This window comes from Lygodium microphyllum, chromosome 30, assembly GCF_053477565.2.
Source record: "Lygodium microphyllum isolate KBCC chromosome 30, Lygodium_microphyllum_v1.1.10, whole genome shotgun sequence".
Taxonomy (NCBI): Eukaryota; Viridiplantae; Streptophyta; class Polypodiopsida; order Schizaeales; family Lygodiaceae; genus Lygodium; species Lygodium microphyllum.
Window position 1 is genome coordinate 3,129,645 of NC_141164.1, and position 27,934 is coordinate 3,157,578.

The 27,934-nt window shown below is 39.9% G+C and overlaps 1 protein-coding gene across 1 annotated transcript; it reads right to left on the minus strand.

Annotated features, from left to right (window-relative positions):
- Nucleotides 1–36: 36 nt before the first annotated feature.
- Nucleotides 37–27,934, minus strand: LOC148009494 (NADH dehydrogenase [ubiquinone] 1 beta subcomplex subunit 3-B-like). The gene is made up of 2 exons (XM_087672956.1): nt 27,664–27,934; nt 37–360 (listed from the first exon to the last, which is right to left on the minus strand). Exon 1 carries the CDS (start codon nt 27,853–27,855, stop codon nt 27,670–27,672), a length of 186 nt encoding a protein of 61 aa, XP_087529082.1. The 5' UTR covers nt 27,856–27,934; the 3' UTR covers nt 37–360; nt 27,664–27,669.

Consider the following 27,934-nt stretch of genomic DNA (forward strand, 5'->3'; position numbering starts at 1 on the left):
CAAAAGTACAAATTTAAGCAAAAGATGCAAAAGCACTGAATAAAACATATAAATTCATATTTGATGCTAGGTGAGCCACAGCAAAGACCAGGTGAACATTGAAACCAGGTGCAACTTATTCTCTTAACCAAATACGAACTTTTGATGTTTTGAATATTAAGTCCACATTCTTCAGTCTTGTGCTGCTTATGACACTCCACACAACAATTAATCTGGCAGGTCTCCGGAAGTGCATCATGAACACATCAGTTTTTTAACCTGATAAGTCTGCTGAAGGGCATCAGTAGTACTGCACAATATCCACTGCTGCAAGAAGCTGCCATTTGTTCCATGAATCATTTAAGAATACATTCTATTCACCTGTTGAACAGTAACCACAATAAGCATTGACAACCAACATTACAAATTTGGTTACACTGGCACAATCACACAGCTTTTATTGCCCACAGATATCAAATCTGAAATGACAAAAATTCTTGACTATAAGAGAAAAAACACATACAAAAGATAACTTTCAGCATGACCTGGCTACACACAAAGAGTTCTAATACATTAATGCATTGGTAGGCATGTTTTAGCATATACGCAAGTGGATACACACCTATCAATTGAAAGTGGTCACACATACCACTCCATCTTGATGGTGATGCTTCTGGTCTTCTAGTAATATAATAAGCAGCACCCATAGTCACTCAAAGTGTGACTCTTCTACCCTACTTTCAAATGACCGAGGTTCCAAATTAGACAGATAATGTCCTGAAAAGAAAAAACTGCTTGCCATTCTCAACTACCTGAATGTGAGTGTTGACTTTCTACATCCTTTTTGCTACGTAACTTCCTTCTTAATTTACTTCTCTCACGAGAGTTCCCCTTGGCATTTGGCATTCATCCACTAGCCAGCCTAGCAATCCAAGATACAGCACCACATTTACAAGAAAGACTACTACAGTAAGTAGCACTGTTGCTGATGTATATATTTCCACCCAAGAATTCGAGTTTTCAGTCCCCCACAACTAATTATAGCAGTAAGGAGAACATACACCTTCTAGGCATCCAGAAAAATCAGCACTCTATTTTCTTCCATGTTTCTCAACTTGCAACATGCTGAGTTTGCTTTGGTATCAGTGTCCTCTTGGAACCAGCCTTTGGAAGCCCAAAGGGCAATAAACCACATTTTAGCAAACACTTAATTCAGCTTAACAATAAATTCAGTAAGAAAACTCCCCACACAATTGAAGCTAGAGTGCTCTTGCACCACACATTGAGACTTCTTGGCCCCAAAGCTTGGTGCCCCTTTCGGTATTTCTTTAGATTATTGAAATATGCTTGTTTACAAATGGCTGTATTTCAAGGATTTCTCGTCACATAACTGATCCACGAGAGCACAATGGCCTTGACACCTCCACTCCTAGTCTCCAACCAGCTATAGAGTGTTCAAAACAGCAAATAAACACTTCAGCTTGCCAAACCCTAAAAATGACAACAAGCATTTGGACCCAATTTCGCAGAGCATTTGCTAAGATAACTCTCTTGCATGGTCCCCATGCAATCCCACACTATTCCTCTCACAAATAAAAAGGGCTTCTCATGATAAAACTCTTGAGAATTCATTTTCTTCACAACAAAATTGCCCAAAAAGTAAACTAGGCTTGAGATCTCAAAGAAGAAAAAAACATCTCAGTCCATAGTGCTATCATAACCTATTTTTGTGATATTTAGCTCAAAAACAGCAATATACCTTGCTATATATGGAGTTACAAAACTTATCAATGGAATCCCTGTCATGAGGACATGTATTTTTGAAACCTCACTTAACATGCGGATTAATTTTTAATCACATGATTAAGTAAATGATGCACATGTGAGGTGCAACTAGGATTAAAGTAAATTTACGAGCCCGAGACCCAAAGAAATCACAGGATGTCAAAGGCAAAAGTTGCTATAAGTTATGCTGCATAGGTACTTGGTGGTATCTGATGCCAGTTGTTGGCCTAGGTCATTCATTTGGCCATAAGTATCAGTTGGTGACACTAGAGAAGTGACGTTTAATAGTACCTAACGCCAATCTGATGGTTAAAGATGACACAGAGACACTCAAGAATAGAAGTTGCCTAGCCAATTTAATTATTGGCCTATCAAATTATTTTTCAAGGCACCAAAATAATTATTAGATTAATTTTCAATATTTTAAGGCTGAAAATTAATATTTAATTATGAAAAATATTAGAAAAACCATTTGGAAAGGCTACCACTTGTGGAAAATGCCCATGTTAGACTGAAAAACGTATTTAGAGGCTGGAGAGAGGCATTTCTATAAATTCAACCTGCAAGGGAGAGAGAGGAGAGGCTATCGATCTGATTTGCAGCCATTGGAGGACCTTCTGAGGCAACCACGGGCAAAAGAAGACCAATCAACAACAGGAGACAGCATCTACAAGCTATTGAGGTAAGGCAGCAGCAGTAAATGACTGATTTTCTTCAGTTCTTAGCATCTACATGCTGTTGTGGCAGGGCAGCAACTGCACTTGACTAATTTTCAATCATTCTTCATGAGAAAACTCTCAATTTTCTCTCTCTACAACTTTCCCTCTCATCTCCTAGCTACTTCACAGCCTTACTCCGAATATCTCAGCATTTGAACCCTTGGAGGCTGAGAAATTGCAACTTTCTCTACTATAAACCCTAACTTACAGCAGAAATTAGGATTTAATAGCAACCTTGGGAAGCGTACCAAAAATTAAAAGCTCCAAGACTTGGATTCAACAAGGTTGAAGGTGAATTTCAGCTAAATTCAGATGGAGGACTAGCCAGCAATTGAATTTGGGGCATTTCCATCGTCTATGAAGTGGGTGAAGATTAATTGAGTGTCCGAATCAAGGGACAAAATAGATTGAAGACTTGCTGGTCACTTTGGACAGCAAGGAAAGTTGAAATACTGAAAGCAATTGGGAGAATCCCATTGTAAGTCAACTTTTTTTTCAATAAAGCTAAAGAAATACCGAAAGGAACGCCAATTTTGGAGCCAATCGGGTATGCATTGTCCAAGATCAATAGGTTAATTTGTATTTTCAGATTTGCATTTATTGTTTGCTGTTGTAATTAAGTTGTTATCAAGGATTTACCACCCTATCTGAGGAGGAAGACTGATTCAATCCCCATGCCAAGAGTAGAAAATTTGGCTACTTTCCACACTCCATCTATGTTATATCTACAATTTTCTACAACAAGAAAGAGAAGAATGGTTGTCTTCAAACCTGAGTTGCTCCAAAATAAGAGAAAAGCAACCCAATTAGCTAAGATAAGCTCTTCAAATGAGTAACCAGCTGCTCCTTAATCATATCAAGTTTTTTATTAAGTGATAATTAATGACTAAGTTATTAATCATAAGTTAGCTCCTCACTGGGCGAAACTTTAGCTTAGGGCTTGCTTTATAACTTAAGTATCCTAAGTGAGCTACTTACAAGGTGAAACTTTCAATATCAATTCTAAGGTGCAAACTTTCAATTTAATGAAAGTTTCACATTGCACCTTGTTTCTTTAACCCTGGCCATACACCACACGGCCAACACACTTGTCCATCACTTGCCCTAGTGTCAAATCCTTCATTGCCAATGTAATGGTCACCATGCCAAGAGCTAGGAGTACTAGAATTAAAGTTCATTTTAATTAAAAATCTTTGTGAAGAAGTTTATTTCTCATTCTGGTGACATATCCTTGTTTTGAAATTTCATGAGTGACCTTGGTTACACACAATTAGATCCAACACGGCATACTAAATAACCAATATATGTTTTCAAGCAACCAAGCATACTATCATTACTACATGTATTGTCAATATACAATTGTTCATACATGTTTCCAAGTAACCAAGCATGTTGTTGTTACTCCACGTACTACCAATGTACAGTTATCCATACATGTTTCAACTTTCAATATAACCAAGCATGTTGCTATTAAATCATGTTCTGACAATGTACATTTTTTAAAAAGATCGTAGCTATTGCACTAGTATACAATCAATCACAACTATACAAATCCACAAACTGAAAATGGTACTTGCTGCACTAGTGAATAACCAAATATAACTGTAAAAACATAAGTGTCAAGTAGACTGATCATGGAAGTACCTATATGGAATCTAAACAATCTTCAAACGGCCTCTAGATACATGAGCACATCTATACTAAGGAAGTAGAGGTACCACCCCCTCTTGATCATCATGCAATGCTCCAAATCTACGCTCTATTGAGTCTGACTAAGCCTGGACTACAGTCAACTCCAACTAAAAACCATCAAGGTAAAGTTGTAATAAATGAGGTGATTCTATGAAATCATCCTCCTCCTCCATTTTACATTAAGAGATGCATAGTTCTAAAACTTCAGCAAATAGCGATGGGAGACTTTACCCTTGACTTTCCATTCCTTAAGTATCAATATCTGCTCAAAAACCAAGATTTCATCAAGTTCCTCAACCTCTGGTTGCATGATGCATCTCATCATGGATATCGTCACACACATCACCATGGAAAGGCCTAAGAGGACTCACATGAAAAGAATTGTGATTCTTTCAATGATCGGGTAGCTTCAACTTGTAAGTCATCTCATTGATCCTTTGTGACACCTGGAAAGACTCAGAATACCTCATGTTGAGTTTACGAAAAAGGCACTCTTTACTCTTTATTTTCTTTCACTTGGTCTTTTCAAAGTAAACCATACCTAATCACTCTTTGCAAATGACAAAGCTCTACAGTGACAATCAACTACTTTCTTTGTTTTGCTTAAGTATTCTGGAGAGCTATCTTTACTTTAGCATAAGCTTCATCCAAACTCTTGGCATACTTATCGACCTCAAAGATCTTATCTTTTGTATACAAAATGGATGGGACTTTCTTTCCCCCTTCCATAATCTCAAACAATGCCTTTCCAATAGAACTATACATTGTATTCTTATAAGCATATTTCACAAGAGCCAAAAATTGTTCCCATTTCGTTGTATGCTTTGACACATAGCATTTCAAAATGCTTAAAACCATAGAGACAGGGAATGCCCATTCCGGCACATAAGAACAAATTAACGCATTTCGGAAGGTCTGAGCCTAGGAAACGCTGGCGGAACATTCCAGCCAGTTCCAATGTCCCATTTCCTCCTCTTCCGGGCCGTTCTCTATTTTGAACAGGCGTTCCAACAACGGACATTTTTTTAATTAGTTGGACCGACATTCATTTAGGGTCGCAACTCGCTAGCCCGACGTTGCCCATTCACTCGCCTGACTCCTGCTTGCCTCGCCTACCTTCCCCGACTGCCCCACCTGCTCCAGCCTCTTGTGCCTGCCTCGCCTGCCTACTCCCACCTCTCGTGTTTGCCTCGCCTGCCTGCTCCTGCCTGCCTGCCTCGCCTGGCCACTTCCGTCTGCCTCTCCTATTTGTCTAGCCTGCCTCTCTTGCGTGGCCCGACATCTGCCCCCAATCAGGTGAGGAATCTCATGTAAAGCACCAACCAAAGTATTTGTCTACTCAGTACTAATTTTTGTTCAGTGGGATCATTATCTCCCCCAAATTTGGGGCATTTTGGATCAATTGTTAGCAGTTGTCCCAAAATATGGGTTTTTCTCAAGGATTAGAGCTTAAATTTAGCTGCAACTCCAAATTTGGGGCATTGGAATCCATCATCTCGAGATCTAAAAAAGCCCTCAAATTTGGGGCATTTTGAATCAAACATTGCCCCAAATTTGGGAGCCGAAAATGTAACAAATTTTGGGGCATTTTCAGCAAGGGAATGCACGTTGGAATGCCCCAAATTTGTGGCATTTTGAATCAGTCATCGCCCTAAATTTGGGAGCTGAAAATGCACCAAATTTTGGGGCATTTTCAGCAAGGGAATGCAGGCTGAAATGCCCCAAAATTGTGGCATTTTCAATAAAAGGAATGCAAGCTGAAGTAGCACCAAAGTTCGGGCATTTTTAGCAAACATTTAACACATGGATGTTGAAATTTTGGCTGCAAATTTCTGCAATTTCATTGAACTTTACTGATTATTTGTCACTTTTATATAGATGGCAGCATTGACATCTATGAGATCTTCATCATCCTCAACAGGTACTTCGTCAACAACTGGACAAAGTCAAAGCACTACTTGGTCATGGTGGGATGAGGTAGATGCAGGGGTGCCATTGAGAGGTGGAGGGGCTCGCCCTTGGAAATGCAAACTTGCTCTTATGCTTGCACTAGTGGGGCTGATAAAGTGAGAGCCCATCTTCTACATGAGGAGGGAAAGAGGTGAGTTTTTGCACCAATGTATCAATTGAGAAAAGGCAGGGGTTACTTGACTGCATAGCCACCTCTATGGGGAATCCATACGCCAAGAGAACGCCAAATATAGCAGTGGATCCACCAACATGGACTCCAAGGCCAGCAGGGCATGATGCTTCATGCAGAAGACCACTAGGATTAGTGGCTACACAGCCTTCTCGTGGGCCATCAGTGGTAGCAGGTCGTAGTGTGTTAGACAGAGTTCATTGCACACTTCATGGAAACCAAAGAAGAAAGTGGAAACAAATGCAATAGTGGCACATTTTTTTTTACCATGTCCATATTGCATTCAAATCAGCCAGGTCACCTTATTTTTTAAATATGGTGACAAAGATTGCAGAGTATGGACCCACATATAAGCATCCTCATCAGAAACTATCAAGACTACATTGCTTCAGAAGGAGAAAGCAACCATAGAGATTGCAACAGCAAATATTTGCAATCAATGGGCAAGAAATGGAGTGACATTAATAGCAGATGGATGGGGTGACACATGCCATAGGTCCATACATGGTGTTGTCGCATATTCTTGTGGGGATATATACTTCATTGGTAGTCATGATGCTTCAAAGATTGGAAAGAGTGAAGATGTATTGGCATCCGAGTGGTGCGAGGTAGTGCAAGCTAGTGGGGCAAAAAATATAGTGCAGTTTGTGGCAAATGGTGAGCCTACAAACAAGGTAGCAAGAAACATTTTAATGGCAATGTATCCACGTATCACCTTTAGTCCATGCATGGCGCATTGCTTGAATAACTTGTTGAAGGATATTGAGCAATGCCATGGATTGCATCTCTTATTGTGAAAGGCAACAAGATTATCACATTTATATATAATCATCAATACTTGCATGCTGAGTTTCGCAAGAGAAGTGACAAAGAACTTCTCAAACACTCGGATACACGATTCGCATATAACTTTCTTATGCTTGGTCGATTGCACTATTGCAAAGGTGCACTTAGGGAGCTATTTGCTAGTGATGATTATGAAAATTGAACTAGGGCTGACACTGCTACTGCTGTGTTATGTAATGTATATATCTTTGATAGAGATTTTTGGGATGAGGTGAATCGCACCAACCAAATGGTTAATCCTATTGTGCACATGTTGAGGCTTGCAAATGGCATGGATCCATGCATTGGAAAGATCTATGAAGGTATTGATCCCATGATTGAGAGGTTAGAGAGTTTGGAACCAAATGCAAACAAGTATGAGCAGATCAAGGAGTTATGCATCAGTAGATGGAATGAGTATAACTCTCCTATGCATGTTGCAGCATATGTGCTTGATCTTGAGTTTCAAGGAAAGATGCAAGAAAGAGACCTTGAGGTGGTCAAGGCTTGAAGCACATTTCTTGCAAGGCTTTATCCTAGCCGTGAAATGCAACGCAAAACTAAAAATCAGCTCTCTGTGTATCGGCAAACATTAGGGATGTTTGGTACAAAGCATGCACTAGAGGACAGGACAAATATTCGGGCTGCTTTATGGTGGGAGGACTATGGGGCAAAAGCTCCAGAGTTGCAAAGTTTGGCTATTCGTATTCTTAGCCAAACAATTAGCTCTTCTTGTTTAGAGCAATTATGAAGCTCATTCAATCACATTCACTCAAAGAAGAGAAATCGTCTTGGTACAATGAAGATGAATGACCTAGTTTATGTGAGCTCCAACTTGCTAGCTCGTACATCAGTTGCAATGGCTGATTCTTTTATATGTTGGGAAAAAGATAACAATGATGGTGATGGTGATGGTGATGTGATGGTGATGGCCAGAATGGTGATCAACAAGATAAGCATTCAAGCACAATGGAGCTATCTTCCATGAATTAGAGCACTTAACGACTAGCCTTTTGAAACTTTAAAGTATAGACTTGAAAATTGGAGCTCTTGTAACTTGAATCTTTAGACTTTAAAGTTTAGTGCATATCTTGTGTCTTTGCAATGCACACTTGTTGGACTTATGCAACATTGTTGATTACAATGTTGAATCATGAATGCGACAATCCATTGCTGATTACAATGTTTTGAATCTTTATTATTATTGAAACTTGATTATTATGTCTCTAATTTCATGAATTATGGTTGATATGATATCTCTCTAGATTCTAAGCCTTAAGTATTGATTCTGTGTATATGTGTGTGTGTATGTGTGTGTGTGTGTGTGTACCGTTTCCTAACTTTGGGCATTTCTCCTATTCCTAGTAACTATACTTAAAACAATAGTATTAGTTTCTTCAAATTGCTTATCTATCTACGGATAAAAAGAATATGAGAACTTTCGGATGGTACCCATATTCTCAAAAATGCCTCTCCAAAAGAGACTCATCATGCGAGAATCCATGTCATTCACAATAGACTGTGATATGCCATGATATTTAAAGATGTTATATCATGGGGACGTGAAATTTTGGGATGCTTTAACCTTGTTGATAATATTTGATTAAGTTATTAATCAAATGTGCAAGGTTGTTTAAGCACATGTGATGCACATGGCAAATATTCCATAGTAACAGGTTGAGGACCTTGAGAATGCAATGGGTATCAAAGGTAAAAGTTGTGATAAGTTATACCAGCTAGGTTTTATTGATCAATTGGTGTCAATTTTGATCTTGGGGCAATTATTTGGCCAATAAGTATTGGTAGTGACACTAGGAACTAACATTAATTAATTAATTAATGTCAATCTAGGGGTCAACACATGTTGGGAACCACTCCAGGTTGCAAAATGGACTAGCCAATTTAATTATGGATGGGCACATTTAATTTTAGGCAGGGTCAATAGGGCTGATATTAATTCAAAAGTATTTAATTTTGAAAATTAATTAAATAGCTTATAATGTTGAAAAATGGGCTTAGAAGGCTACCGCTTGGCAAAAATGCCCATGCAAATTGAGAAAACGTTTTTAGGGGATGGGCCTTAGTCATTGAGTTAGTTTGTAGCTTTTTTTTTAGGGGAAGAGAGAGAAAGAGAGAGAGAGAGAGTGTGTGTGTGTGTGTGTGTGTGTGAGCGAGTTGTTGGTCCATTTTCTGATCAAAGAACAGCAATTTGCTGCAAAGATAGCCATTGGGGGCTTTAGCAAGCAAGGGACAGCAAGGAGTCACCTTCCAGGAACTGACAACCGCATTGTTGATCATGTGACACCATTTTGGAGGTATCTGGCAGTAGTAGGTGACTGCATTAAAGGCAAGCTGGAGCAGACAGCAAGTAAAATTTAGGATTTTCTCGCGAAGAAAATCACATTTTTGTCTCATCTTGGCTTTCTCTCACCTTCTCCAACCCATTCTCAAGAGATCTCAGCTTTTCTCAGCCATTTTAAGTAGATCTCAACCAAATTTGGTGGACAGCAAAGAGATCTCTGCTATAAACCCTAAACTTTTGCAAAAATTAAGATTTGATAGCCACCTCAAAACCCATGCCGATTGATGAAGGTATCGTACATTGAATTCAGCACTTGAAATTAGTGTAATTGTCAAGGAATTCAGATGTCAACCCATTCATTGTAATTTGGGGTAGCATTTGATCAGTTGGTGGTTCCATTTATGCAAGTCCTAGGTGAAAAATCAAGGGGCAACAGGCCCGAATTGATTGTTGATAGTTGATTGTTGCTATAACAAAGGGGCTTTTGGAACAACAAAGGAGATTGTGAATCTTAGCTTGTATTCATTCCATTAGTAATCAAGTTAAAGAAATACCGAAAGGGACGCTAGTTTTGGGGCCAACAACGTGTCCAATGTCCAAGATTATTAAGATAATTTGTGCAATTTAAGTTATGTTCATTTGTTGTGTCACCAGGTGGTGATACTTTTTGCAGTTGCTTTCCTTATTTACTTATATGCGTCATTATTTTCGTTTTTGCATGAGGATTGATTCTCTGGTCTACGCCGAGGTCAAATTTTGCACCGATCATGAAGAATTTTAGACCGGAAGGTTTAAACAGAAAAATCGTTACATGTGTGCCATGTGTCACAATTTGGACATAAATTCCCAAAAGAGAGAGAGAGAGAGAGAGAGAGAAAGAGCATTTTTTAAAAAACGTAATAGACAAGAGGGGCAGATCTGAGAGTGAAGTTTTCAAAGGCTAAGGGCAGATTGTTGCAAGTACATCAACTATGGAGAGTACTTCCTCGTCTCTGACTCATGAACACAGATAGAGCTTGCTCCCTCTAGTCAACTCTCTCTCTATTCTTAGAGAAAATGCTTTGCATGATAGATATTATGAAACATTTCATTTTTGTAACTTTCCATCTTTTAATTGATAAAGAAATACCGAGAGGAGCGCTAATCTTCAGGGCCAATCTGGTGTTGAGCGAGGGAATGAGGTCTCTATTTGTGTGTGTACGTGAAAAGACCGTGTATTAATTGAAGTAACTACCACTTTATGTGAGTCATAAACCGGTTTCATGTTGATTGCTGTAACTAAGTGCTTGATCAGCGAATTACTGCCCTTTCCAAGAAGGAAGGCTAGTTTCATGGTTCCATAGCCAGGATACCACTCAATCCCTTGATTTGGTGGGCCCAAGGCACCCGATTGCAAGCCAAAGCTTTGCGCTAGTGCTGATTTTTGCTCTCAGCTGAGAAATTACAGGAATATGTCGTCACACAGTGAGATGGACTCAAGTAGTGATGATGCCTCTCAGTATGAATATTCACATGGAAATGAAGGAAATGCAACGTCTGACCTTGGACAAGGCTCTGACCATGGACAGCAAGCTGAAAATATTGTTGTTGGGCAAGATGCACAGCCTTCAAGGGATAATGAGGCCGATGACCAGCAAAGCGAAGAGGAATTTGATGACCAATTCAAGAATTGAATGAGGAGAGCAGCAAATCTCTTTGCTGAATTGACAAAGGATTCTCAATTTACCCAATTTTTGAATGCTTCAAAAAAGGACAGCAAAGGCAAGAAGAAGAAGACATCTTCTACACCTTCAAGACAGCAAGGTGCACCAAAGATAATGTCAAAGCCTTTATTTGAAGCTCCCAAAGATGCTAAAGAAGTGAAACAGTTGATACCTAAAAGGCAAGGAATGCAAATGCAAGGCCATCATAGAAGTGCCAATCCAATGGATTTTGGACAGTCAGGTATGCATGCTATGATGGGGCAGCTAGGATACTTTGGTGGAAGCACGATTTTCATACTATGGTTGGACAGGGACCACAAATGGGAATGTATGGCACAAATCCCTATGGTATGCTGCAACCAATGCATGGTATGCAAGGCCCAATGTATTCGGATATGGCTGGAAATGTGCAAAACCCTATGTATAGCAACATTGGTTTGATGTCTAGGACACAAAGTAGTGTTTTTGGTAAAGCATTTACGCCCCCGAATGCTTATGGGGCTCAAGGAATGAGTATTGATCGTATAAATGCTCTATTTGGTGTTGGTTTTGATGTAAAATCAGCAAATGCACCCTTTTTGCAGCAACCAATGTATGACAACTTGACACCCAAAGGAGCAACAAAAGACTATGATGAGGATGGAAAAACAATGAGTTTTGAGTCCTTCAATGGAGCACAAGATAGGCTGAAAGTTTGGACTTTCATTCAACAGTTTGATGCAACCTTTTCAAGGGGAAACTACATTGAGTCCTTGAAGATTCAAAAGGCAGCCACTTTCTTGAAAGGGAATGCATTGCAGTGGCAGTCCACTCTTTTAATGCAAGGTAAAGCACCGTCAACGTGGGTACAATTCAAGCCAATGCTTGCATCGAATTGGTTGACAAGTACCTTTGAGGTGGACACTATGACAGCTTGAAATAAGCTAGATGCTAAGAAATGCAAGAATTTGGAGCAATATAATAAGAATTTGAGCTCGAAAACATTGGCACAACATAGGAAATGGATGGCTGCAAATAAATGTTTTATTTGTGAATAGGAGTCACATTGCAAGGGACTGTCCCAATAGGCAACAAGTTGGAAAATCAAAAAATCAAGGAGATTCTAAAGGAGAGAAGCCTAAAATATAAGTGGAATTGGTGCCCGATGTTATTAGTGATCAGCCCAATGATGATGCTACTAAGTTGTTCAGAACATGGGGCAAAATCAAAGATCAGCATGCATTGGTTTTTTTTTATGATGGTGCACGAGCCAACTTCATCTCTATAGACATTGCAGCCCATCTAGGCATCAAAGAGGATGAGATGGGACCCATGGGGAAAGTTCAAATGGCATGCAAAGGCCATGCAAAGCCCGTCACACCGCTCATTGGTTGCATCTACAAGGGATATGTGAATAGTAAAGAGTTCTTCACTGCTCCACTTGAGGATTGTAATGCATTGCTTGATATGCCAGAGTGTCACCGTATACATGCAATGCTTGATTCTCGTGCAAAAAATATCACTATTCAACAGAAAAAAAAGACACTCGCACTTGATGTAAAGTTGAAAGGTGACTCTATCTCTCTTTGTTTTTTTACTAAGGAGAAAGATGATAGTGAGAATGTTAGAAACATGTCTAAGTTAGAGAAGGATCACATGTCATTTCTGAAAATATATGTTGATTGCTTCTCTCTGTCACTTCCAAGGCAACTACCACCTAAAGGTCACAAGATCATGACATAGATCTTATCCCTAAAGAAGCCTACCTAATAAGCCACCCTACAGAGTCAATGTAGCCCAATAGAAGGAGATTGAGTCAGGAGAATGAGCTGTTAGAAAAAGAGTTGATTCAGCCCAGCTCATCTCCTTTTTATTCTCCAGTGCTTTTGGTGCAGAAAAAGGATGGTTCATGGCGTATGTGTATTGATTATTGTGCTCTTAACAAGATCACAATAAAGAATCGCTTTTTAATTTCTCAGATCGATGATGTTACGAATAGAAAGTAGAAGGCAACCATATTCAACCGTATAGATTTGAAATGTGGCCATTATCAGATGCGCATTAGATTGGAAGATATGTCTAAGATAGCTTTCAAGTCATCTTTTGGATTGTACGAGTTTTTTGTTATGCTTTTTGGCTTACAAATGCTCCTACCACTTTTAATCGGATGATGGATAGCATCTTCAAGCCACATAGAGGATTTATGGGCACTTTCTTTGATGACATGATTGTCTATTCAAAGAATGAGGCAAAGCATAGAAGACACTTGGACATTGTGTTTGATGAACTGCGTGAGCATGGGCTGGTTATCAATGACAAGAAAAGTTAATTCTTTTTGCATGAATTCTACTTTTTGGAACATATTGTATCTACTAATGGTATTTGCATTGACCCTGCAAAGATTGAGGCAATACAATCATGGCAACCTTTGAGAAAAATGCATGAGATCCGTAGTTTTTGGGGTTTATGTTCTTACTACATGAAGCATGTGCATGGGTTCGCTGAAATTGCATCTCCATTGCATGGTTTGCAAAAGAAGGATGTGCCATTTAGATGGATAGCAGTCGAAATTTCAACATTTGAGAAGTTAAAGAAAAAGAAGACTTCAGATCCTATGCTTGTATTGCCCAATCTAAGGAAGTCATTCGTAGTTTAGTATAATGTATGTGGTAACAGCATAGAGGCTGTTTTTATGCAAGACGGCCGAGTTGTGGCTTATCATAGCCGAATTTCCAATGGTGCAGAAAAGAATTTGCAAGTCTATGAGAAAGAGCTCTTGGCTATAATTTATGCACTATCTACATGGAAACACTATTTATTGGGGGACTAATTTTACAATGCAAACAGACCATCAAGCTTTGAGGTACTTTCGAACGCAGAGTACATACACTTCTTATGCTCGAGCCATATAGACAAGATGTGTTGTACTAAGCCCAAGGTCTTCTAGCTAAGAAACCACAAATCGGGACTACATCCGTGGGTGGTACTACCCCTAGACAATCGAGAGGGGCTACATCTCTGCCTTACACCATCTGCTCTTGTTGCTCCTGATACACCAGCATCTCAATGGCACACCATTGGATGTATGACACATGGACAAACCCCCCCTCCCCAGCCTTATAGGTCTCCTAAAGGATTGGATGAGTGGTCTACTAGCCACACTACATTAGATTTTTCACCACATATACTTCTAGCCAGCATTCTAAGATCTCATAATATATCCCTACCTAGGACGTCTTCCCCACCTCACCATGAATTTCCTTGGTAGAGACCTATTGATAGACATGCACAATAGTAGCCACACGCAGGCTAGCACCCTTATGGTACTTTAGGGAGTCTAGCTTTTCATTAGCACTCTTAGAAGTTAGATCATTATTCTAATGAGTCAGGTCCATAAGCTACTATATTCCTATCCTTGGGCTACATTACTTTAGGATTCTCTTTCATTTAACTTTCATTGCATTGACATGTTTCATTACTTTGTTATTGTTGTCATTTTAGCTTCTCTTTACTTTTGTTTTGTTTTGCATTGAAGCATCTAGGTATAAAACTCTAGTAAGCTGATTCTAATCTCTTTTGCAGGGTCTTGTATTTCAATCTTGGATTAGCATGAAGGTCTACACCTATCCTTTCTATGCTAGAGACTTGGGAAGCTCACCATTCCTTCGTAGTTTCATCTTCCTTACAAACTTCCTCTTCTACCAGCATGGAGACTTATCCTCTCCAGGTAGTTCTTGAGACATCTCTTGATGCTACCATGGCATCTACTTCTCTCTAGCCCCTCCAACTGGGATGCTTCATTTTCATCCTTCATCATGGTTCTTGAAACCACACAAAGACCCATATCAAGTTCCTCATCCTACTTTAATATCAACATCCATGTTTGAGAGGGGGCTCCTACCCTTCACTTGGTACCTATAGGTTTCAGTATTTGTCTTCAACATCGGCCTTCCTTAAGTACTCACCCTTTGCATTGTATAATCATCATCTTTGTAGAAGCATGCTCAAACAAGTGAATAATTTTTCGCATGGGAGACACTATCCAAGTGGCACCTTGTTGTATTCACATTCCCATTATGTAGCATTCCACTATGCATTTCATTGTATAGAGCACCCTTGGGCCTAAACCACCCTAAACCCTAAACAATAATCTTAGGCTGTCTCCACTAGCAGTTCTATTACCACTACATTTCCATACCTCTTACCATTTCCTTTGTCACGAACACCCTAGACAAGTGGTTGGGATAGTCTTCTATTTTGTGATGCTCAATCTAACCATCCCTTTTCTTCCCCCCAGGGGCTCTTTTACTTCATTCTGTACATTTAAAGTGGTTTAACATAATCTTTGCAGGTCCCGGTGAAACTGGCCTATGACTCACATAAAGTGATAGTCCCTTCAATTCATGCATGGTCTTTTCACATATACACAAATAGAGACCTCACTCCCTCACTCAACACTAGATTGGCCCCGAAGACCGGTGTCCCTCTCGGCATTTCTTTATCAATTAAAAGATGAAAAGTTACAAAAAATGAAATGTTCCAAAATACAAAAACTATGAATAGTTGACTTTCATCTTTTTTTAGAAAATCTCAACTGCATAAGGACAGTACAACATATCCAAAACAACATCCCAAGTAGGAAAACAATTTCTGTAACCATAACTCAATAATTCAAGTGCAGAATTGCAATCTGCAGAACTCTGTATTTACTATTTTTATTGTCCAGCATATCCAGAACAACATCCCAAGTAGGAAAACACTTTTTGTGACCATAACTCAGTAATTCAAGTACAGAATTGCGGTCTGCAGATGTCTGTGTTCACTGTTTTTACCTGTTTCTTGACCTGTTCTCAGTCTTATTCCATTCCAGATCTATTCCAAACCAGTTGGACTACAAGCCCTTTGACCCTGGCATCATTCCAGCAGTAAAACAGTCCCATAAACAGCACTAAATCAGAGCTGAAAACCATGTTCCCATGTGGCATGGTCATCACTTTCTTTAGTTCCTGCAATGGAGAAGCAATCAGTTGCTCTTGAGCCTGGATAGTGAGGCTCTTGCCTCAGTAGAAAAGCAAAGAAAATACAAAACTGTACATTCGATGAAATCAGCCCATCATGCAAAGCATTTCCTCTAAGAATAGAGAGAGAGTTGACCAAAGGAAGCAAGCTCTACCTCCGTACATAAGTCAAAGACGAAGAAGTACTCTCCATAGCTGATGTACTTACAGCAATCTGCCCTCAGCCCTTGAAAACTTCACTCTCAGATCTGCCCCTCCTGCCTATTACGTTTTTTTTTTATGCTCTCTCTCTCTCTCTCTCTCTCTCTCTCTCTCTCTCTCTTTTGGGAATTTGTGCCCAAATTGTGACACATGGCATACATGTAACAATTTTCTTGTTTAAACCTTCCAGTCTAAAATTCTCCATGATTGGTGCAAAATTTGACCTCCGCACAGGCCAAAGAATTAATCCTCGTGCAAAAACGAAAATAATGATGCGAACAAATTTTGGGGTTCAAAAATAGTAACTCCCTAAATTTTAAGGATGCTGACCCCTACATTCCTCAAGTTGTTCTGAGCAACTTTTATCATTGCAACCACATCAAAAAGTGTAATGTGACTCAATTACGGTGACTTTTATTCCATGAACATTCTCACATATGTATCTTTTGTCTTGGCGAGGCTCCTTGCCCTGCACCATCTCCAGTCGCTAAGCACACAATCCCAAACCACTGGCATTCTATTCTTCAGTGCCCATTCAATCCAGTCCCAAGGCTCAGACAAATCATAAGTCCAATTTGTCCCAATGGCTGCCCAATCTGGCCATGCAAAGATCCCAACTTAATCCAAGAGAACTCTAGGGGTAAAAAGCAACAACTAAAGAAAAGAAAAATAAAATATTTATATAAGTAAATAAGGAAAGCAACTACAAAAAGTATCACCACCCGGTGACATACCCCCCTCTTGAAAGAAGCAAGCGACCGCAATTGCATACCACACATGCTAACGGATGACACAAGACGATAACAAGATTCTCCATGTTATTAATGTCATCGCATGTATCACTTGCTAAGAGATGATACGGGGCAATGGTAGAAGTTTTCCCACTACCATTTGTGCCATTGCAAGTTCAAGTCTCACACAGACGGACGATCACATCCTATATCCAACTATGGTTACTAGGAGCCTTTCTAATATACATGCTTCTGGATGCAACACAGAGCGATAAAACGTATCCCTGAACTATTAGTGTCACAACGTGTATAATCATTCAACTAGTTACTAAAGTGTAATAAATACAACTTCAAAGCACTGAGATTTCATTCAATGATACACATGTTAATGCTAAGTGTAAAACTATACATTGTGCATTATTCAATGACATGCAGTATTCAATTGTACAACTATCACTGACAATTAACCGTGGCATTCCATGATACTTGAAGATATTATGCATAAGTATCTTTACCATGTCTTCTGACTTAACCTTTTTTCTTGCAGGAATGAAATGTGCATGTTTACTGAATCTGCAAATGATAGTCTAGATTCCATCATTTCCTGAAGAAGTTCTTAGAAGATCAAAAATGAAATCCATGGCAATACTTTCCCATGGCCTTTTTGGAATAGGCACTGGTTGCAATAACCCTGGTGCCTTCTATCTATTAAATTTGACATTTTGGCATACAAGACAAGATCTTACATATGCATCAACATTAGATCTCAAGGCTGGCCAATAGAAGAAAGTATCTACCGCTTTGACTGTAGCATCTATAACACAATGTCCTGCATACGCTGGAGCATGACTTTCTAATAAAACTTTTGGCCTTATCTGTTTTGTAACGTAGTCTTCCATCCATCATGATAAAGCCTTCTTTGAACACATAATGATCATGATGTTGACTATACATAGATTTCAAAGAAATCTTCGTCATCAATATACTACTCTTTTATATCATCCAATTCATGGTAATAAGAAATTGAAATAGCTGACACGTGGTTTGCGAGATAAAGCATCTGCAACTACATTCTTCTTACCTTCCACATACACTATCTGAAAATGAAACATAGATAGGAAATTTGCCGCAACACATGTGTTTCTCTAACAATTTAGCATGTGTGAGAACATATCTAAGTGTTTGATGATCTATTTGCACTACAAAATTAGCACCAAGTAAATAGTGCTTCCTACTAGAAAGTGCATGGATCACAGCTAATAACTCTTTCTCATAAATTTGGTAAGTCCTTTCAACGACAGAGAGTACTCTACTCTCATATGCCACAACTCGGCCATTCTACATTAATACAACACCAATGTTGTATCCACATGCATCACACTGCACTACGAATGGCTTAGACAGATCTAGCAAAATAAGTACTGGATTTATAGTCATTTTTCTCTTCATATATCTAAATGTTGATTTCTCTTTGTCAGTCCATTGCCATTTGACATCCTTCTTTTCAAGCGCATGTAAAGGAGAAGCAATCTCTGCAAAGTGTCTTACAAATCTTCTGTAGTAAGAGCATAGGCCAAGGAAACTGCGGACATCATGAACAGTTTTCAAGTCTGGCCAAGAGACAATTGCTTCTATCTTTGCGGGATCCATCTTCACACCATCTTTAGAAACTATGTGCTCAAAGAAGTGAATCTCTTCCAAAAAGTATTCACTCTTCTTGCTATTAATGAGCAATCTGTTAAGCTTTAGCTCATTAAAGACTGTAACTAAGTGTTTTCTATGCTCCTCTTCATTCTTTGAAAAAATAATCATATCATCAAAGAATGTGCCGACGAAATAAGGGTGGAAAATTCTATCCATCATCCTGTTAAACGTGGCAGGAGCATTGGTCAATCCAAACGGCATGACTAAAAATTCATATAGACCAAATGTCGTTCTAAAAGCAGTCTTATGGATATCCTCTGGCCTAATTTTGATTTTATGGTACCCACTTTTCAAATCTATCCTACTAAACATTCATGCTCCTTGTAATCGATCAAGAATGTCATCTATACTCAGAATCGGAAACCTATTCTTGATCGTGTTCTTATTCAAGGCTCTGTAGTCAATACATATTCCCCAAGAGCCATCCTTTTTCTAAACTAGCAACACAGGTGAACAAAACGGAGAACTACTGGGATGAATTAGTCCCTTCTCTAAAAGCTCATTAACCTGTGTCATGAACTCTTTCTGCTGCGCTAAAATAACCCTGTACGGTGGCTTATTGGGTGAACTAGTCCCTGGAATAAGATCTATGATATGATCTTCACGCCTCTCAGGGGGTAACTCTACTGGTAACGAATCTAAGAAACATTCACTGAATTTATCCAAGAAAGTCCTTCTACTTTCATCTAGTACAAACACATTACTGTCAACTTCATTAACTTGCTTTGCAAAAACCAAATACGCAGAAATATGATTTTTCATTACAGAAGTAATTGCAGAAGCAGAAACAACTGGGATAGACTCTCCTTTAAGCTTGATATCTAACACATGAGTCTTGCTCGTATGTATAAGAGTAATCGTTCTATTGTAAGTATCCAAGATAGCATGCTTCCTATGGCACCATGTAATTCCCCACAGAACATCACAATCCTCTAAAGGCATAATATGGAACTCCTCTGTGTCCACATAGCTCTGAATGTGCATACGAAGTTTGCCAAGAATGGGGGTGACAAGTTCAGTATATCTTGGGCATGCCAAATCAGCCTGTCCAACTGGTCCCATTTCCTTGGGACATATACCCAACTTAGCTGTCAATGCCGGTGAGATAAAGTTTACACAAGCTCCAGGATCAAAGAAAATAAGCACTATGGAATCTCTGATCTTTCCCTAAGCTCTGCACAATTCTGTAATATCATCAGCTGATTGATCTCCCACCATATTAACCAATGTTGGGCTTCTTTTTACTTGGTGCATCTTTATCCTCCACATCTTTGGAAGATTGTTGTGGGTACTTAGAAGCAATATGGCCTTTCTGTTCACATATAAAACATTTCCCAGCCATCATTAAAGCCTTTCTTTCTTCAAATGATTTACCAAAAAGTGGCCCCTTCTATCCTTTGCCCTGTTTAAAAGAAGTCTGAGGCTGCTACAGAAAAGTTTTCTTCCAAGAAGACTTCTTTGTAAAGCTGGTCTTCTCTGAAAATTGTTTCTTCTTCTTGCCAGGATCCTGCTTAAACTGAGAATCCTTTTTTCGGTGCCTTTAAATCTGTCAGCTTTTCCTTTCAACAATGCATTTGCCACACCAGAATTTTCAACTAGCTGTACCATATTTGTAACCCTAGACTTGGTACAATAATCCCTGATGGCTTCGGGCAAACTGCAACAATGCTTTTCAATTTGTTCTGACAGGGGCACTGTCTTGTAAAAACTCACGGGTAAAAGGGCTTCCCAAAATTTCTTATTGTACTCTTCTAAATCAGCACAATTTGTTGCGTCCAATTTATGCCATGCAGTCATGACATCTACTTCAAATGTGTTAGTTAACCATGAGGCTACAAACAACTGTTTAAAATGGACCCAAGTAGCAGGTGCAAGTCCTTGCATCAACAATATGTTCCACCACTGCAAAGCATTACCTTTCAAAAAAGTTGCAGCCTTCTGCACCTTAGAAGTCTCAGTAAAATTCCCTCCAATCGAAGCTAAATCAAACTGCTGTATAAATGTCAAAGCTTTCAGCTTATCTTGCATACCACTGAAGGTTTCAAACTTTAATGGCTGACCACCCTCTTTATAGTCTTTAGGCTTTGCACTTTTTGGTGTCAGGTTGTCATAGACACGTGGCTGTAAAAAGGGGAGTCCCTTAGGCGCATTATCAACATTAATTTCACCTGTCTTTGAAACCAGTCTTCCTTCTTGGATAGGGGGGTGATAACCTGATTTAAGAGTTAATTACAGCAATAAATAAATGCACATAAAATGAATTACACACTTTACCATAACATTCTTGGACAATAGACTCCTTGTTGGCCCCAAAACTGGTGCCCCTTGCCGTATTTCTTTAGCTTCATTCAATTGGAAGGAGTACAACTTGAGATTCTTCAATCTCCTCCTGCTAACCAATTGCTCTTGCTGTCATGCCCCTTGATTCACCCAAGACTTCTTCTCCAATTTGACCCTTGGCTGCCCCAAATCAATCGGGTTGGGCTGGCTCCTGAAATCCCTTGATAATCTTCAATTATCAGCTGCTGATTTCAGTCCCTTGAGCCTTCAATCTCTGGCACAGATTCCAAGGTGGCTGCTAAACCCTAATTTCTGCTGTAAATTAGGGTTTACTGCAGAAATTACAGATCAGCCCACCAAAAATGGCTGATATCTCCTCCGAACGGCTAAGAATTGCTAAGAATGGCTGAACATAGGCTAAAGGAGATGAGAGAATGTTGCAGAGAGAAAATTCTGAGATTTGTCGCGAAGAACTGATCAAAATCAGCAGTTGCCCTGCTATACCAGCCCCAAACAGATGCACCAACAATAATAGGAGCATCAGAGACTGTGATCTTCAAGAGAAAGTGCAGCAATTGCCAGCTTTCCAAGCAAAATGGTCTCCAATGGCTGGGAATTGGCCCCAAAAGCTGGCAGCAACAGTCCAACAGCTCCAAAATGAAAAAAACGAGATTTCCCTCTCCCTTCAGCCCTATTTAGCCTTTCCCCCACTTGCATGGGAAAGTTTTGCCAAGTGGCAGCTTTCTTAATCCATTTTCAGCAATTTCCAACCAATTAATTAATTTTCAGAATTAATCTTCATCCATGCCTAGAAAATTGACCTTGCCCATCCAAAAAATTACTTGGCTAGGCCATTTGCAACCCAAAGCGGTCCCATGCATTAATTGACCCTTGGACAAGCATTAATCCATTAATTAATGCCTAGTCCCTAGTGTCACCACTGACACTTAATGGCCAATTAATGGTCCTAGGGGCAAACTGACACCAAAATTCACCTAGAATCTAACAAGTGTAACTTGTTACAACTTTTGCCTTTGACACCCATCTTTTTCACAAGGTCCTTCAGCCTTCAACTGTGAGATAGTAGCTTGCACCTCACATGTGCAACACATGTGCATCTTTTAATTGCACATTTGATTCTGGAAAGTCTGATAACTGGGCTGTAGACCAATATAGCATAAAGTGGGTTCACTACCTCAATAGGCATCATTCTTGGTAGCCCTCTAGGCAAGTATCCCTGATAATGAGTGGGTAATCCAGCCATTACTTGAAAAACTGACCCACCACCAAAGTAACCATGATAAGTAGCAAACTGAGGAGGAATAGTCTGCTATGCCACTTGTGCATTACTACCTTGACCATTCACTACTTAGTCTTGTGCTTGTGCTTCTTGTTGCACTAGATCTGTCTCCATGTTTGGCGTATTTTCCACATGCTCACGCACAATAGAAGTTTGTCTTTTTGAGCGCTCCATGGTATGATGTAGTGACTCAGCCTAAGAACCCTCATTATGTGACTTCAAAAATTTTTGCATCCGAGTATTCTTTACAAGTTGTTCGAAAGAGCCAACCATACTAAGGAGTTGTGCCATAAGCAAGTCCTCATGTTCTTGCTCCTCATCCTATGGTTCAATCTTGGTTCTAGAGGGTGCTAACACCTATGCACCAATACTCTCTCTTCGGTGTCTATGAACAAAATAACTCTCTTCTTCATGAGGGGGTTTTCCTTTGCCTTTATCCATGTCTGCCATCTCTCTAGTTCTGTATCCAGCAAATACTGTATCCAAGAAAAATCTCGTAGTCTTTCTCACCTGTAATCTCTGTAAAACCTATGTGTGTATGGCCTTTTCACCCAAAACTGTCCGAGCTTAAATTCTTACAAAGAAAAATTCAAATCCCGAGGATGGAACCATGAAACCGGTCTATGACTCACATAAAGCGGTAGTCCCTTCAATTCATACCTGGTCTTTTCACATACACACAAATAGAGACCTCACTCAACACCAAATTGGCACCAAAGACCGGCACCCCTCTCGGTATTTCTTTATCAATTAAAAGATGGAAAGTTACAAAAAATGAAATGTTCCAAAATACAAAACCTGTGAACAGTTGACTTTCATCTTTTCTGAGTAAATCTCATCAACATAAGGACAATACAACATATCCAGAACAACATTCCAAGTAGGAAAACACTTTCTGTGACCATAACTCAATAATTCAAGTGCAGAATTGCAATATGCAAAACTCTGTATTTACTGTTTTTACTGTCCAGCATATCCATAACAACGTCCCAAGTAGGAAAACACTTTCAGTGACCATAACTCAATAATTCAAGTGCAAAATTGCAGTCTGCAGAACTCTGTGTTTACTGTTTTTAGTTGTCTCTTGGCCTGTTCTCAGCCTTATTCCATTCCAGGTCTGTTCCAAACCAGTTGGACTACAAACCCTTTGACCCTAGCATCATTCCAAAGCAATGGAGAAGCAATCAGCTGCTCCTGAACATGGACAGTGAGACTCTTGCCTCAACAGAAGTGCAAAGAAAACACAAAACAGTACATTCGATGGAATCAACCCATCATGGAAAGCATTTCCTCTGAGAATAGAGAGAAAGTTGACCAGAGGGAGCAAGCTCTACCTCCATACATGAGTCAGAGACGAAGAAATACTCTCCATAGTTGATGTACTTGCAGCAATCTTCCCTCAACCCTTGAAAACTTCTCTCTCAGATTTGCCCCTCCTGCCAATTACGTTTTTTTTTCAAATGCTCTCTCTCTTTTGGAAATTTGTGCCCAAATTGTGACACATGGCATACATGTAACAATTTTCCCGTTTAAACCTTCCGGTCCAAATTCTCCATGATCGGTGCAAAATTTGACCTCGACACAGGCCAGAGAAATAATCCTCGTGCAAAAATGAAGATAATGATGAGAACAGATTCTAGGGTCCAAAAATAGTAACTCCCTAAATTTTAGGGATGGTGACCCCTGCATTCCTTAAGTTGTTTTGAGCAACTTTTATCATTGCAACCACATCAAAAAATGTAATGTGACTCAATTACGGTGACTTTTATTCCATGAGCATTCTCACATGTACATCTTCTGACTTGGCCAAGCTCATTGTCATGCACCATCTCCAGTGGCTAAGCACACAATCCCAAACCATTGGCATTCTATTCTTTAGTGCCCATTCAATCCGGTCCCAAGGCTTAGATAGACCACTAGTCTAGTTTGTCCCAATGGCTGCCTCTTTTGGCCATGCAAAGATCCCAACTTAATCCAAGAGAACACTAGGGGTAAAAAGCAACAGCAACTAAAGAAAAGAAAAATAAAATATTTATATAAGTAAATAAGGAAAGCAACTACAAAAAGTATCACCACTTGGTGACACCCGGTATACCTTCAGCCAATGAGCACCCTTTGTCCAACTCTTGGCCTCTCTACGATGGCCCTTTGGAATCCCAAGGTAAAATAACCATTGTCTCTATAGTCTTGATAGGTATTTGGGCAAGTGGCATACACCCTTTGAATAATGCCCTAGTCACTCTAGAGCAAGATATCTCGAGGTTAAAACATGAGGTGAGATATGCTTGCAATCCCTTTCTTTTCCAGTTTTCGGCTTGAGAGGAAATGTTAAGCTTAAAAGGATGCATTTACATAAGATCTTCATTAGCTCATTAAAACAGTCCCAAAACTCAAAAATTACCAATGTTTCTGTGTCCCATAAGCCAAAACCCTAATTTTATGATAATCCACCAACCACATCTATATATAGGAGACTACCCAACCACTATGTCCATCCCTTCTTTTACAGGTTCAACCATCAGCTCACTACGACCACACCATCATAAATCCAAGGTGCCCTATTTTTTATTGTTATCTACTTTAGTTGCTACACTACAATTAGGCAACCTCTCCTTCAGCTGATGCCTTCACTATTGCTGCTCCTAGTTGCTACATTTATTGTTGCAGTAGACCATCTTGCTATCTAGCACCCCAAATAGCAATTTCCAGCCTTCATTGGATGTTGCACATGATGCCCAACATCCGACTATCATCTACCAACTGCCGCCCAGCTACATACTATGGCATGTGACTAGTTGAACACTCTTTAAAGTAGGACATTGCTGCATTTACCAGTTCTAACCCTCCAAACTATTGAGTTTTGGTTTACATCCTATTGCCCTTCCGTTTTCATCATCATCTCAACTCCAACCAGTGATTATATCCCTTGGGATCTATCTTTGATCGACATCACTCTTTGATTATTCCCTCGATCTACTCCCACAAGAGTCATCAACTTTCAGACACCTTTGCCTTTATGCATCTTATATACTTTTTTCTTCATTTACAACACTCATTCATTCACTTCGGAGTTATCTTTCTTCTTTGTTTGCCTTTTTTGCATCTTTGTCTAAGTTATTGTGTTAAGTCATGTTCGTACATTTTGTTTTCTCCTAGCAAACCCTAGCATATCTTCACACTCCGCCTATCAAGGCCCGTGTGTTTGTTGAACAACAAGCTTTGATTTGTAACAATGGAAAATGGGGAGTATCCAAAATTGTAGGGCCCAAAATATGCAAGGGATCAAAGCTGATCTGCAAACAGGTTGCATGGGGTCTGAAACCAGAAAATGCAGCCTATGATAGGCTGTAGACTAATCATGAAGCCTAAAGGCATGCAGTCCTGCTCAAAATGCAGCTTCAAGGACTTAGGTTGATGATATCAGCACAAGAAAAAGTGCTGAGCAACAAGGAAATAAGATCTCCCCACTGTTGTAGCAACCACCCTAGTCAGAAATGCGAAAAAGATAGGGGTAGCCTGCCTAAAAACGCAAGCTGTGGAGAGTTGTCCAGCACCAAATGCACACAGAAAGAGGGAGAAAACAGGATCCCCTGCTCAGGTGAGCTAAAATGCAAGGTAGACAGCACCTATAGATGACACCCAGCTGGTACAAACTTGGACAGCAGCTTCTCTTTAGTGACACCGACTCCACCAAGGTGAATGGTACATGGGAGAGTGTGAGTAGAAAGGAAAGCAAACACAAAGTGAGACCAAAAAGAGAGAGACAAAAGGAACACAAAGAATGAAGGAATGATTACACTAAGATTGACTGATACAATGGTTGATCTCTATCGACCCATATATGTCACACAGCTCTAATCATCAATGTGGGCACCACATGGAAGCAAGAGATGAAGATGATGCTGATGGACATTAGTTGAGATGATGACCTAATGGATGGATGGAGTGAGAGGGCAAGCTGCCTATAAACCAGAAAACTGAGGCCACAACTAGCATACAAACCCGCCCGGCCCAAAATATGAGCACCCAAGTCAACCCACCCAACTGACCAAAAGGGTGATTGTGCCAAATATGAAATGCACTAGTACCACCTCCACTAGCAGAGTCTAAAAAATATAAAATGACAAGCAATCACAATGTCAAAGCTCCTAATGTGCCTGCTTGACTCAAATTAAGGCTCACAGACAAGAGATGACTGTACATGACCATGACTACTAACACTATGCACTCAACTTACCTCACATAGCCGGCAGAGATGGTCAAGTCGGCCCTCTGAAAATGGCCAACTTACCACCATAAAAGTGTTGCGTATTGCCCAACCTGCCTAGGTTGACTGACCCGCCCGACTAGCAGCCTCTAACTATCCACACTACCTAACTAGCTACCCAACAATCCACCTACCCTCCACCTGCTTGACAGGCTGTCTACTTGCCCGTCCAAAAGATGATCCTTCAACACTTCATCACTCTTTTGTGACTTTCTTGTTATCAAAAAAACAATGGAATTAGTAGTTAGCTCATTGAAACACCAGGACCCAAATGTTATTGAAGTTAACTCTGGCCATAGGGCATCAAATACCTTTGCACAACTCTAAGTCATAAACAAGAGCCGTACCAATATTTGAAAGCTAGTCCCTCCAACACTATTTTGTGACTTTCCCATTATAGAAAGGCATATGGGATTTGCTGGCTAACGTATATAAACACTTGGATCGAAATGTCAATCACAAAGGAGCATGCCGTTAAGATGTTTGGTATTTGCTAACCATATGTGGCTGCAATGCATTCCTACATTGCTGAGTTGGATCGAGATAGATAGCACACTCCTTGAGTTTCAAGGTCGAACTAAAGATTCCTTTGTAGTTGAGTTTTGAAGTCGGGGAAACCACCATCATCACGGTCTGACTTGGGTCTAGAAAACTCTCAGTTTCTGTCATGCTAGTACCGAGACAATTTGCACTATGGCAACTCTGCAATAACAACAAACTTTGCCTCCAAAACCATAATATATATAAATGCACCATCACAACATAACCCAAGCCACCAATGTTACAAACCCTGCAACAAAGCGTACTTCTAATGCCTTAATTTCAGCTATCTTCTGCACTCAGATACCCTGTCTCAAGGCTGCTCAATTGAAATGTGGTGGACAAAAGGAAAAAACTACAAGGGCACGAAAAGTGTGCTGCATTTGCTATAGCAAACACAAAACCTACCGTGGACAATGCCGTCTGCTTGCATCTCTTGCAAAACAAAGAAAGCGAGTGATTTCTTAGTCAGTAATCGGGAGAAAAAACGGAGAAAACCTGGGATCAGTGATGGTGAGCATCCGATTCGGGCTTGTAAAGCTTCTCGTACATGCCTTCGACAAAGAGGTAGATGCCAAATGCAACGACGGCGGTGCCAAAGCCTGGCAGGGCCCTACGGAAGTTGTTCCCCACCACAGGATGCTTGCGCCACGCATCCCTTTTGCGGAAGAAATCGCTTGTAGTACCCATGGCTGCTGCTGCTGCCTGCGCGCGCGCACAGATACCAACAGATGATGGAACAGGAGAAAATAGACAGTAAAGCCTTCCC

Bases quoted from the DNA above. Each gene is read 5' to 3' on its own strand.
- LOC148009494 (XM_087672956.1), bottom strand. From the start codon at position 27,855: ATGGGTACTACAAGCGATTTCTTCCGCAAAAGGGATGCGTGGCGCAAG.